General features: G+C 37.2%; 1 protein-coding gene across 5 annotated transcripts in view; it reads left to right on the forward strand.

Annotated features, from left to right (window-relative positions):
- The window catches only part of DPP6 (dipeptidyl peptidase like 6), a 549,348-nt gene that overhangs the window by 437,839 nt on the left and 97,357 nt on the right, over positions 1-14,152 (forward strand). For all 5 annotated transcript variants that reach the window (XM_068673426.1, XM_068673428.1, XM_068673425.1 and 2 more), the window contains exon 7: positions 8,889-8,970. In XM_068673426.1, coding sequence (XP_068529527.1) covers positions 8,889-8,970 — 82 coding nt within the window. The remainder of the gene's footprint in view (positions 1-8,888; positions 8,971-14,152) is intronic.

Consider the following 14,152-nt stretch of genomic DNA (forward strand, 5'->3'; position numbering starts at 1 on the left):
TTGCTTTTATAATCATCTGAATTAAACACTCTAAATCACAGTGCTTGAAGAGCAGTTAAATCACACGTGTGTTTATTGCTTGGGAATACATTTTGTACCTCTTTAATAAGAAAGCTCCAGCATTTATTAAGCAAGGCCCTCATTTGAGCATCACTCACTTCCAAGTGGTGGCAGGCTGAAAGCCACTTAGCCTTGGAAGGCAGTTCCAGGCAGGACTCTCAGCTGTGCTGGTGGGAGGAAAGCCACTTCAGCAGCTCAACACCATATCATTTCCACCAGGGATCTGCCATTTGTTCGCCCATGTTGGTCACTGCGTAGCATTTGTAATGTGAAATGTTCCTCTTCTGTGTAGGCAAAGCACTTCTTTACCACACACTTCTCTTTTCCAGAGTTAGTTGTGATGTGGGTGGACACCTTAGAAACCATATATAGCAATAATAATAAAGAATGGGCCCCTGATGGGAGGATTGGATATTAAGAATTAGCAATGACTGCTGAGACTGAAAAAAATAAAATAAAAAACTTAGGTAATTAATAGTTAGATGCAGATGTTAGCAGCCTAGCAAAGAAAAGCCCAGCAACAACTTTCTGATGTTACTGAAAAGGTCAACAGCTTATGGCTCATCAGGAAGCTGGGGAGGAAAAAAAATAAAAATTATTTGAAGCAAAGTCTCCCATAGCATTTGTACAAGGCAGCATGCCCTGAAAATGGAAGTAGGATTCCTATTAAATTCCATTCTTGAATAAAATGTACAAGGCCACTGAATACATGCACAGCTGGACCATAGAGCAGCCTTCCAGTACCTAAAGGGGGGCTGTACAGGAGAGCTGGAGAGAGATTCTTTGTCAGGGGGTGCAGTGATAGAACAAGGGGGAATGGCTTGAAACTAAAAAAGGGGAGATTTAGATCAGAAATTAAGAAGAAATTCTTTACTGAGGGTGGTAAGGCCCAGTCCCAGGCTGCCCAGAGGAGCTGTGGCTGCCCCATCCCTGGCAGTGCCCAAGGCCAGGCTGGATGGGGCTGGGGGAAGCCTGGGCTGGTGGGAGGGGGCCCTGCCCATGGCAGGAGGGCGGAACTGGATCATCTTTAGGGTCTCTTCCAACCCAAACCATTCTGTAATTTTGTGATTGCTTAAAAGTGATAATATTGCTGTTGATAAGAAATGGAGATAATGGCTCTAGTGTTTGTCTTGTATATTTTATCGGATGAGAACATGATCTATGTGGGTAGAGACTCTTTAAAATATTGTGTTTCAATATTTCTGAAGACATCCACACAACCCTCCAAGATGATTTTTATCCCATTGACGTGTTAGAAAATAAGGTGTGTTCAAAGATTCATGGTTTGCAAAACTATATGGAGAATACTGAGTCGTTCTAGTTTTATCTGAACCCCAGTAACATGAAGTGTTAATTAGCATAGAGCACAAGCCCAATATTCAATCTCTTGACCCAATTAAAGGTGTGATCAAATGTCCAATGAGGTCACACTGTAACGAAGCACTTCTGTTGGTCCTGTAGTGGGGAGATCACAGCTGCATCTTATTTTATGTACTAATAATCCCATATTGCTCTCTGCAGGCACCACTTCCTGGTGCTATATTTTCATTAGATTTTCAAAGTCAGACAAGGTCAGCTGGATAGAAAACACTAAGGTTTCATCACAGACGTACTTTCCTGGAAACTGGCAGAGTTGCTCTGAAGAACCATGTGCTTTTATCCTATGTCCATTATTGTTGAGATCTCAACTAGATTGTTGAGATTGCTTACTAGGTTGGTTGTCTTAATTTTTTATTTTTTTCCCTGTCTTTTGGATAACTGCTCTTCCCAGAGCTATTGTGATGGAAAAGCATCTGCTATAATTCTGTCTAACCTTCTTGATAGCATTAAAATATTTGGATTTTCTCTTTCCCCCGCCTCTGTTGTAATTAATGAGACTTGAAATCCTGACAAATCCAGTGCCTTACCTCATGCTTTGCCTAGCTCTGAGATCAGAGCTGGCTGAGAAATCTCAACAGAGTCAGAGAAAATTACTTTTAAGTGGTTCTGTTTATCACCTCTCATTTTCTCTTTAGGGGACAAAATAATACTCCAGGGCAAAAAGTGTTTTATTGTTGTACTTTGTTTTGTTTTATGAAGCAAAAATCCCCTCTATAAGTTATGATTTAGAGGGGTCACATAAAAAACACGATAATCTCATCCTTTTAAAAATACTGTTACCAGTATCTAAAGACCATTTCTACTCTTCGCTTACTCAGGAAGACCTAGGGATTTTTATAACAGTTTGCTGTCTTCCAGCCTGGATTACCGTGAGTCCTAGCCATGCATCTGTGTCTGTTGCATTTTTTTAATCAGTTTTTGTAGACCTTCACTAGAAAGAAAAGCCTGTGCCTTCACTTTACATAACTCCCAAAGGAAGTTGATGGCTTCTTTTCTGACAAGTGATTGATTTTAAAGTGGTATTAGTATTTTACAAGCTTTTGCAGGTCTAGTACGAAATATTACATTGATGGATGCTTTACAAACAGAGGCAAACTATAATCAAACAAACCTCTGAGCTCCTATTCTTTGCTAAATCTGACTAAATTTCCAAACTGGGGATAAAGACATTTTAGATCCCATGTGTTGTTTTTTTTTCTTTTATGCTCTAAATGAATGACATTCATTCATCTTGAACAAAAAGCTTGGTGAGCTCTGTTGTTTTTAAGAACAGCTGAGTTGTTTTTAAGAACAGCTAGATGATCGGATGTCTATCTGTAGTTGAAATTAGTAAGTTCAAATTGCTTTTATTACCTCCTCTTACTGGAACACTGAAAAGCACTGTAGAGGAAGTATGTGTATGTGTGTGTTTGTGCATTAAATATTTAATAGTGGATAAGCTTACCTGAATGGAAAAATTTTCCCTATCTATTTAATCACTTTTATTTGAATTCCAGTTGTGTCTTCTGACAGTCTAATTTCTTGGTTAAGTTTCTGGAAAGTCTTTGATTCTCATTTGTATTATATTTTATACCATCTCTCTAAAATTCTCTATAGGGCCGTGTGTCTCCTGGGAAGCAATTTTCTTAATGACACCTGTCTCTTCTCCTTGGTGAATACTGAAATAAACAAGTCACTTAATTGTTTAAGAATGCTTTTTTGCTCCTTGATAAATGGCATTCATGTTTCTTGAAAACCTTCCACTCTTTATCCAAACTTATCTATGATTCTTTGTTCACTTATGAACAGTTATGTTTTACTTTCTTTTATTTCTTTTTGCAGAGTTCCTCCAGTTCACTTTTTTCCTCATCATTCATCAAAGATTTTTTATTATGAAGTTTCTAATTCTTTATAAACCTTCCACATTTCTCCTTTCCATGGTGTTTGTTTGTTTTTTTTTTTTAACATTTTTTAATATCTTTCCTTCCTTCTTCCCAAAGAAGAAGAAATCTATCTAAGTTTCTGTGTGATTTTATGCTATTAGAAGTAGATGTGAAGACACCAAGTTCTAGTTCTGAGACTGATAAGTAGGATAGGCAGATAGGTTTTTACAGCTAACCATAAAAAAGTCTTAGTGAGCTGACGTGTTTAGGGCTGTTATCTTTCAAGATATTCAGTGCTCAATTGATGAAAATAGAAGGTATTCCTTTCTTCCTCACTTTTTTTTTTTGTTTGATTGTTTTAATTATCTTTATTTCTTTGAGTTATTTGCATATAATACTGCAACCTTAAAATGTGTTCTGTATTTTCCAAAATTATGTCCCAATTAAACAAGGGTATTCAAAGTTTTTCTCAGGAACTAATTCCAGCTCATATATTTAGCTCTGGTTATTCTTTCAGAAAATAGACATGTGGAAGTGGTCTTCAGTGAAAATTGTTATATTTTTATTAACATAGGCCATAGGTGCAAAGAATTTCATACAAATGTTATTGTTTTATATTGGAAATTAAGTTAAAAAGTTATTAAAACAGACCCAAAGAAGAACAGCCCATACCACACCCCAGACCTTGACTGTTTTTGAGTTTCAGACTTTTTCAATCTGGTATTGTGATATATTTTTCTTAGAATATTCTTGGGGTATAAGGAAACTCTCACTCAATTACAGTGGAATTTATTTATTTATTTATTGTTAAGCTTCACTTGAAGTACTTACTATAGAACAGTTTGTCATGTTTCTTCTCAAAGGGAGACTCAGAGCCATAAAGTCTCCAGGGTAAACTTCTATTCTTTAGAATAACAAAAATTGCCTGAAGGAACAAATAAATTGGAAAAAAAAAAAAAAAAATCAGAAAAAAAATGCAATCTCTTTAAAACTAGTCCCTCATTAATAAAAGTTTGTTTTGTTTTGTTTTGTTTTTTAATGTAAAATGGCCAACCTAATATGATTGATTAGTTTGTTTTATCCTACATAGATATTTACAATTACAATAATTACAATTAAAATTTATTTGGTAGATGGTTTGCAAGTTGCACCCAGGAATGTTCCTTATTCAGAAATTTTGAGGGGAGACTTTTTGAGTAATGAGTACTCATGTAAAGAAATGAGTAAATTTCTCTATTTACTGGTTCAATAACCTTTTGTGAACTTTGTGCTGAAATCATCTCTGTGTCTGGAACAGTTTAACTGTCACTGCTCCAGACTTAACGTGGATGAATTTATATAGCACATGCTGTCTTCTGCTTGGCTGAAAACAACATACTTTTCCTTTTTTTCCCAGGCTTTAAAATCAATCATTTTAAGAGATGAAATAAATATCATCAACCCTTTAATAACCCCCTGCCTTGCCATTTCTTTGGCTGGAAATAAAGGTTATAGTCCCTTTCCATAAGGAAACAGTGAAAGTGTTGTAACAGCGCAGTGAAGCTAGTTCTTCATGCAAACCCATAATAGGAGATGTACAGGCTGCCTTCAGAACAACCCATTTCCAAGTCAGCACCCTGCACAAATGAGCACACAGGGGAAGGCTCAGATCCAAACAAGGCCTGATGATGAGGGTCTGTGAGGAACACTGGCTCTTTGGAGAGGCTGAGATGACCTATAATGTTGATTGATTCAAGAAAAAATACAAAAGAATTTTAAGCAGGATACTTTGAAGGAAAAAGCAAGGGTGGAGCTATGAGAGGTGATAGCTTCTCAGTAATAACACAGCTCCCAGAAGAAGCTGGTTGATGAGACCAGCATGAGGTCACATGTAACATGCAGTGCTTGGACAATGGGCAAGTGCTCCTGAGTTATTGGTGCACATTTTTTTCCAAGTCCCTTGTGGCAGTTTTACTGAGGAGAACTGCATGTCCAGAATAGTGTGAAGAAATATGAGGTGTGTTGGATAACAGCTCTCCAAATGTGTGGTTCAGTTTGTGGGCTGCAAAGAGCTTTCCTGGGAAGAGCAGTAGAGAGGTGGTGTAGGCACATACTCCTCCTCCCACTATGAAAGATGCACTCAGTTTGTGTGGTGGTTTTACCCTGCTGGGCAGCTGAACTCCACTACAACCACTCTCTCATTTCCCATCCTCAAAGGGAAACGGGAAGAGAAGAAAGTATGCTGGAAAGAAGAAGAAAAGGTTCACAGGTTGAAATATCCTTGAGATAATTTCATTAAAGAAACAAAACAAAACAAAACAAAAAAGCTGTATGGAAGCACACAAGGAAGAAAAACAATTATTCTCTACTTTCTCTACTTCCCATCAATGAGTGATGTTTGGACATGTCCTTGGAAGCCAGGTTTCAACAGCTACTGCAGGAAAAGCTAAATGCATCCCAGACAGACACAGAACAGTCTGTAACTGAGGCTGCCAGGGAGGCAATCCATGTTTATTCTAGCACAGACCATGCACCCAACATTGTCCAAGTCAGTGTCTAGGAATCTGCTCTTTCATGGTAGAGTCTACAAGTAGGTGAACTTCACTTTCATGCCAGCTTCAGGCATCCTGTCAGTCCTGTCTCACCTGGCCACTGCTAACACAGCCTGCGTGCTGATCCTTGCAGCTTCTCTGAAGGCTGCTATATCATGCTGGTCAAGGAGGGTTGCCCTCTCAGATCCCTTTCAGGTGATGCTGAAGTTCTCCACAGGTGATGGAGTGAATGGTTCTACTCCCAGGAAAAGGATTCTCTTCAGTCTATAAGAGATGAGGATCATGTCCATCTCTCAGGAGCATTTTTGGGGGAAAACTCAGATCTTAGACTTCTTTTATATCCCATGGTGAAAAATAGTAATTCAGAGCATAAGGATGGCTGCCTGGTTAACACCTCCCTCCAGTGGTCCACGTCATGCTCTGAACATGCTTGCTGTGACACATTGAATTTAGAGACAGTTTATGGTAACTTGGTTTGTGAATCAGGCACCTTCAGACAATATGCAATTCCATCAGTCAGCCAGCCCTCCTATCTGCATATTTATCAAAATGTTTTGAGGCAAACAAACAAGATTATACTACAAGAAAAATTTCCCAGACATTCTGAACAACATAAGAATTAATTCAGTAGATGCAATGATATTTTTCCTCAGTGAAAGGGAAGATGACTTTGCTTTTATACATATATGTGTGTGTTTGTGTGTGTATATATATTTGTTTATTTTCAGCAGCAAAGCTCTTTGCTGGTAGCCTGAATTCAGGGTTTTTACCTTCTTCCTTGTCTTTTACCTTATCAGCTAGCAAAGCTGTTTTGTGCAGCTTTTCTCATTGCATTAGAGTTGTCCTCTTCTAAAAGATGATGCAGTGAGCAGAACTGACAGGACTTGTCTGGGCTCTGGCCTGAATTATTGAATGTAATTGGTACGTCTGTCCCTTAGCTCTGTCTGGTTTATCTGAAGCATTACAAGTTTGAATTCTTACAATTTGTCTAATCTGTTTACTTGGTGATGGTATTTCCTCCCTCTATTTGTAGCATCTTGTTCCTCTTCTTACTATGGGTAAAAACAAACCAACCAACCAACTGACAACAACTAGATAATTAATTTGTCAAATAGTAAAGTACTTTTTTCTACCATAAGAGGATTTGATTTGATTCACTAGCTTTCTTTTTTTTCCTGCACTCAGAGTTTACTCTCTGTTGAGATAATCAAGGTAGCTAACCAAAGAAATTGACTTAACAAGGAGTGCTGACTTGAAACTTAAGCAGCTAATGCATCCAAGCTCGAAAAGATTCAGAATATGATCTGCTGTTAGTAGGAGTTCAGTATGACTGTTACCTGTTCTCTTATCCGTATCTTACAAAAGTGACTTTAGGCTTCCAGCAAAGACCATTAATCAGGAGAATAAAAGATGTAGCTATATTCCACCAGAGCAGTCCAGGATGACATATTGCTGGTAGAGTCAAATGATGTTGGGGCATCCTGCAATACACTTCTACTTGAAGGGTCAATACCTCAGCAAACCACTCGTGCCCCTCCACATCTGCCTCGAACCTGTTGTTGTGAGTACTTTATTGTTCAGTCAGCTCAACATACCTTTTCCCAGAGACAGTAGGGGTTTATGATTTATAACCACTGACCCTCACCCTCTAGCAGGAGTGTGGAAGTTGCCATTCCAACCACAAAAGTTATGGCAGGGGCACTGTAGGCATTGGAATCCCTCCTTAGCACACCTCGTTTAAGGTCTGCCCTGATGGCATGTAGCTTTGAACAAAGGTTTGCAGGAAAAACACCTTTTTCACATTTGAAAGACCATACAAAATATATCTTTAAACACTCCTCTTGCTGCTCCCTTTGGGTGTGTTGTGACAGCCATGGTGCAGTGGGATGATTCAGCCACAGGAGGTCTGTCCCAAATGGGCAGAGCTGGAGGGTAGCCATGGTATAGCACAACTCAAAGACCAAGCAACAAAGGCCATTCAGTTAACATCTAGTTATTGCATTGAGTTTTGTTCTGTTTGGAAAATATTATCTGGAAAACATCACCTTTAACAAAGTAATGAACACTGTAGAGATGCCTTTTGCTTAAGGGCTAGGCAGATATTGTCTCATTTCTCTGTTTTTGGGTGATGTTGGCCTCAAATTGCCTTGTTATTCCTTTCTATAGGCAAGTGATGATAATGCCCTTACTTTTTAAAGCTGTTTGAGATCTTCTAGTGAGACGTACTGTATACGGGCCTTTTTAGTGCTCTTTTTCATAGAACATTACTATATACAGAGTTGTAGCAATGTGACTTCAGAATATGAAATGTAATTATTTGTGCTGAGTATAAATACCATCAAGGCAATGGAAGAGTTTTACTTTCTGTGCTGTGATAAAATAATATTAAGCTACTTTGACATTTACCAAAAAAAAAAAAAAAAATCTTTTTTCTATATTGTATTTCCTGTGTCTCACTGATGTTCTGCTACAGAAATGAAGGTAATGGATGAAAGAACAAGAAAAGCATTTTGATTTTATTTTCTAAAAGATTGAGATATTTGGTATTAATAGGAGCTTTTGCCTTCAAAGCCAAACTGCGTATCAGTTCTTATACAGCTGTTAAGCATTCCTGCCATCATGTTCAAAGGGAAGTTATTAGGCAGAAAAGCCATGAGACAAAGAAGACATTATATTTTTCTTGTGGCAATATGTTTGAAATATATAATTATTATTTATCCTTTGTGGATATCATCAGTGTTGATAAATACAATTACTTTGTTTGCCATCCCTTGACTAATTCGTAAGGCTTAGGCAAGTTGGTGGTGGAACTAATGTGTTTAACTTCATATTAATAAGAAACAGAATTTGGCAGTTAAAAGCTTGATCTTACCAATGCTTCCTAGAAGTATAGTGCTTACCATGCAGTAAAATGTCTGCTAAAATCTGGCACCAAATATTAGATGATTCTTGCTGAAGAATGTCATATAGAATCACGGTGGTGCCAAAACAGGGTGTGCACCAGCTTAAATGAGGACATTCCTGAAGGTGAAATTTTATTTTTCTCTTTTTGCAGGGATCCCCAGAATTTGTATCCCCCTGAGGTCAGCAATGCAAAGCTTCAGTATGCTGGTTGGGGTCCAAAAGGGCAACAGCTGGTAAGAGAAAGAACAAACATGTAAATGAATTTAGAGAATATTCTGCTAACTAGATTCTTGAAACCTGTGTGTTAGCAACTAACATCTATTGGGAGTTATTTTATCATGTAAATTATTTATAAAATTGCTAACTATATACATTTACTGCAAAGTAATTGTGGCTAAAAATGCAGGCAAAAGATTTTATGAAAGCTCTTTGAGAGGATGCACCTGCTTCTCCCACTATTGGACACAAGACAGATTTATAATAGACAGTACAATTTAGTTAGTATATTATTGCTTCACAAGGGTGTCTCCAGATGTGCAAACTTGGCACTAGAAATATTTTAAATCTAGAACAGATTTGCTCTGAATTTGCCCTGTAGTTGTCTGCAAAATGGACAAAAGTAGAAATGTATTGTAGAAAATGTTCAAAGCATGCTTTAAGAAACAACCAACCAAACAAACAAAAACAGCTTGTTCGAGATTCATTGTGTTTCAATGGAGCCTTTCATGCTGCAATGGTTTTGAAAGGTCCCATTATGTCTCCTGGATGCTGCCATCTTGGATTTGCCCATTATTTACAGCACAGATTTCCTGGCTGTGTCCCCTGGCTTCATTTCCTGATGCAAACCCAATGTAAAGATATAACATATGCCAAACAATCTCTATTGTAACAAGAAAATTAAACATGTCAACTTCTTTTTTTGATATGGAATTTTAATGAAAAAAAAAAAAAAAGAGAGAGAGAGAGATTTAATAGTAGCCAAGGAAATCTAGCATCTCTCTCTCCTGTCCCTACTGCTTTCTTCAGGGTTTTCTTGTTTTGTGTTCTTAACTAAATTGTTTTCAAAGTTTGTTATTTAAGAAACTGCAATAGTCATTGCAAGTCTACAAATCAGGTTAGAAGGAAAGTAACAGCTACAGGAACAAGAAGGTCTCTCCTCTGCTCCATCAGGAAAATCAGGCTTCAGAAATTCATTGACCTCAAATCTGGTAGGAGTGGAGATGCAGCAGCCTTTGCCTCTATGCAAAATGACTTCAGAGAAGCTCATTTTTCCTCATTTCACCCACATATGTGCCTGGTTCTGTCCTCTAACATGTTCCATTTCAAATTCCTTAGTCTGCTGCCCAACAGATCCCTGCTGAGCAGTTTGTTCCAAATCACAAGAGATTGAGGTCTGATGCTGACCAAACTCTCTTATATTCGTGAAGACCAATGAGTTCACATCTTTAAGCTTCTGGTTAGCTGATAATGTACAATCAGCTGAAAACACAGCTAAAGACTGCCTCTAGGATATGGCAAAGAAAGCAGAAAGAGAGCAGCATATTTTCTTTGCTGTTTGCTAGTGTTTTCTGTTATAAGTCTAACAAACTGAACTTCACAATATATAACAAAAGATACATCTGTTAATAGAAAGATAATACTGAGTTGCATTAGCAATTTTCTTCTGTTCACAGGGGCATCTCTTTATCATATTTTTTGCTGTGGACTTATGTGCTTCAGCACCCTGAGACTCTGCATGTTATTGACTCGCATTTATGTTAGTTCTACCAAGCTGAACGGATGTATTTAATATCCATCTTAGAGAGAAGATTAACTTCTTTCACACCAAAGATAAGACAACCAATCTACTTCCTCTATTGCCTTCTTTCCCAAAGTAACATAACTATGCAGAAAGAAAACATATTCATATCAAAATGGACAAATTATGTATACAAAAAAGCAATACATACAGCTCAGGAGAAGAAAAGGCTTTCTAACTCCCAGCTTGATCTTTTAATACTGAAATAATTGATACCACTTTCCACTGATTTTATTAAAGTTGAAGTAAAATCTTAATTCCCTAAGACATCAAGTTTGGTACACGTTCCTTCTATGGGATGCATGGAAGATTTTTTAAAGTAATTTCAAATATTCCTATTACAATTGAATTCTATATGTATTTTGGAATTGTCTTGCAACAGTGGATTTGTTCTGGATTTTATTTTTTTTTTGGCTTCTAAGTATGTAAATCTGTTGGCCTGTAATTCAGTAGTGTATCTATTCATAGCTAATGATCAGAAGAGAATTGCCAAAGAGAGAGAAGCTTTTCTGAAAAAAAAATAAAAAATAAAAAAAAATAATAAAAAAATCTTCAAGCATTATAAATGAGATAGAGAATACACCATGTTCAGTCTTCTGTATTTCAAGACTAACTGAGTTACTCAGAATGTAATTCCCAGTGAAGTCATTGTCTCCTTCTGTGAGGCCAACATTGAGTGCAAACACAGAGAAAAATCGAAGTCTTTTCAAATCTGATGGTGTGAATGTTTGCTAAATGTAGGCTGGGTTGTGTTGCAAGAGGAAGGAGATGTTATTAAGTGGGATGGAATGAAGTAACATGCTGGAAACTAGGTGTTGGCTCCCTTTATCCTGGGTGGGACAAGCACATGTTAGAGTCCCAGAAAAAAGTGGGAGTGAAGGGTGAGTGGGTTTGGGATTGCATCACCTTGAGGTACCCTAGCTTTCAGGAAACAAAAAGGATTACCATTGAAATCTCCATATTCAAAGGAGAGGTAGGACAAGTGAATAGATGGTTTGGTCCTGCAACTTTTTATTTCCATTGTTTCTCCTTCCAAGGGGAATTTTTAGTCTCTGTCTGACCTCTTTCCCTCTTGCACGTCTAATCATTCAAAAAAGAATCAAATCTGATACAGAAGAAACTTGAATGATCTGCTTTCCTTGTGGTTTAGAATAAACGGTGGAACTCTTTGTGGTTTAGAATCAACAGTGGAACTTTCTAGAAGCAATTTTCTGTTTATCTTGTTTTCCTTTGTCCTTATTTATTAAATGACATGGCGACTTTTAGATTATGAACTCCTCAGAGAATGGTTCTTGACTTCTAAGTAGCCTGTAGAATGCCACATATGCCAACAGATCTACATAAATAATGGCAGATACTGGAACTGAGCAAATCTACGTCAGGAGATCAGAATGCAGAAAAACGTTCACTTCTGGCATCTCAGGAAAAAAAAAAAAAAAAAAAAAAAAAAAGAAAGAAAAAAAAAGCTTTAACCTTTCTCAGATTTCAGCCAAAGACTTAGCAAGTTAAAAGTCTAACAAAACTGGTGGAAGAGTCAGGCCTTTCTTCTGAGTCAATAGAAAAGGAGCCACCAAAAATACAAGAGTTAAAACATTCCCTAAATGTGGCAATTAATAATTGGATCCTTCTTTCATCCTATGACATAAACCATATTTTTTGCCTTTGCAGAAAGTGTGGAAAGCTGTATTAAATTGGAATAGCAGTGTGATACATTCACTTTCAGTGGGTGTACATGACTGTGAAAAGGACTGAAAAAAATCCATCTTTTCCATGATGCATCCAACAGCCCAAAGTCCTTCTTAGTATGCAATGGCATCAGCCCAGTGACCTTCAGCATCTTGCTTGGTGTCTTTCAGTGAATAGGCTGTAGTTCTCTCAAACAGTATCAAAGCACGATTCTTTTCAGCAACATAAGGATGTTAGTGGCATGATAGATGGCAAAAAAAAAAAAAAAAAGTATTATGTTCTATCTTTGCCCTATTCTGTGTATGCTTGTCTCGGATTTCCTCTCTTTTTCTGGTCTTGCCATTTGTGACTCAACAAAAACATACTTTCCTCCCAATGGATTATCAATTCTACCACAAAACAAACAAATCAACAAACAAGAGAAAAAACCTCGTAATTGATTTTACTGGATTATTTTAAGAGTCTCATGTTTTATATCTTTAGATTTTTGAAGTGGGTTCTGTACATGGGCATGTATGCAAGTTTTCCATAGTATATTTTCCCCAGTATTGTCTGTGCAAAGGTTAGTCATTACTATCACACTGATCTGAATTTTCATAGAACTTATGAGATTTACAGGCTCAGACCTCTCTATATGTCTGTAGCTGAAGTGCCCAAAGAATAAAAAAATAATAAATAAATAAATAAGTTTTCCAGATGTTTTTGTCTAGGTTACTCCAAAATGAGCACATCTAGGTTTAAAATATTTGCTTCAAGGACACACTAGGGATGTGCTTGAGTCCTGTTGTCATAAGGAAGGCACAAGCTGCAGGACAACTTTAATAACATGCAGTGAGTATTCGCATTGCCAACACTAAAGTACAGTTCACAGGAGTTGTTAAATTCCAGTTGTCAGAAGCAGAATAATTTCTTCTATTGCTTCTATTTTCCTTTTTTTTTTTTTTTTTAATCAGAACCTGTAACAGTCCTGACAGATATTAATGATAATGATGACACATCAGACGCTGGGGGATGCAGTTCTGCACAACTTTAGAGGCAGCAGTTGTAATTCAAAAATATTTCTCATAGTATTTATTCTTCAGCAAAGAGAAACATTTTTGTGAGGTTCTCCTGGCCAGTCAGTTGTTTACTGTTTCCACTATTTCCTTAAACTACCAAAGTCATGAAGGAAAAGTTTTATAATTGTATTTAGCTGTTGTTTTGACTGCCCTTATATTTACTGCTTTCCCACAGACTGGTCAGAAAGTGTTTCTTCTGCATTCAGAGCCAATAAACCATTTTCAGTGTCAACTCTTTTGGAGCAGGAGCTACCTTTTATTCTTGCAGATTATGCAGCAATCAAGTATATAATTGGTTCTAAAGTAATAAAAGTTATGTTTCACACCAGGTGCAATAAGAAATCTCAATTTCAGTGAAATGCAAATACCAGGGGAAATGAGGAACAAGTCTCTCAGTCCTTACCATGTTAGGACTTTTCAGGTGCTCTCAAACCATGAATGCTAATGCTGGTAAACAGCTTGTTGTTATAGGTATTGCTGTCAAAAAAAGTGCAATACAATTTAGAGAAATATTGGAGTTAATTCCTATATAAAACATTTGAATGATAGATCCTGCTGCACAGGGCCAGAACCAATCCATTTAATTTGTTATCAAATCATTTCAACACTAGCATAATGTCTTGCTAACTACGATATCTAGATGCAAAATGATGTTTAAGTGATGACACTTGGAACTAAACTGGAGTGACTCCTCTAATTAGCAGTTTTTTTCCTTTCCTGAATTTGTTCCTATCATGCCAGTTTAGTTCCAGGCAGAAGGGCTGCACAGATATCAAGTGAGGAGGACAATTTTCATAGGAGGTACTGAATCATCCGTTGTTCCTAATCCAGCAAAGCCTTTGAACTGCTGTCTATATAATTGTTGTGGGTCTC

Source organism: Anas acuta, chromosome 2 (assembly GCF_963932015.1).
Source record: "Anas acuta chromosome 2, bAnaAcu1.1, whole genome shotgun sequence".
Lineage (NCBI taxonomy): Eukaryota > Metazoa > Chordata > Aves > Anseriformes > Anatidae > Anas > Anas acuta.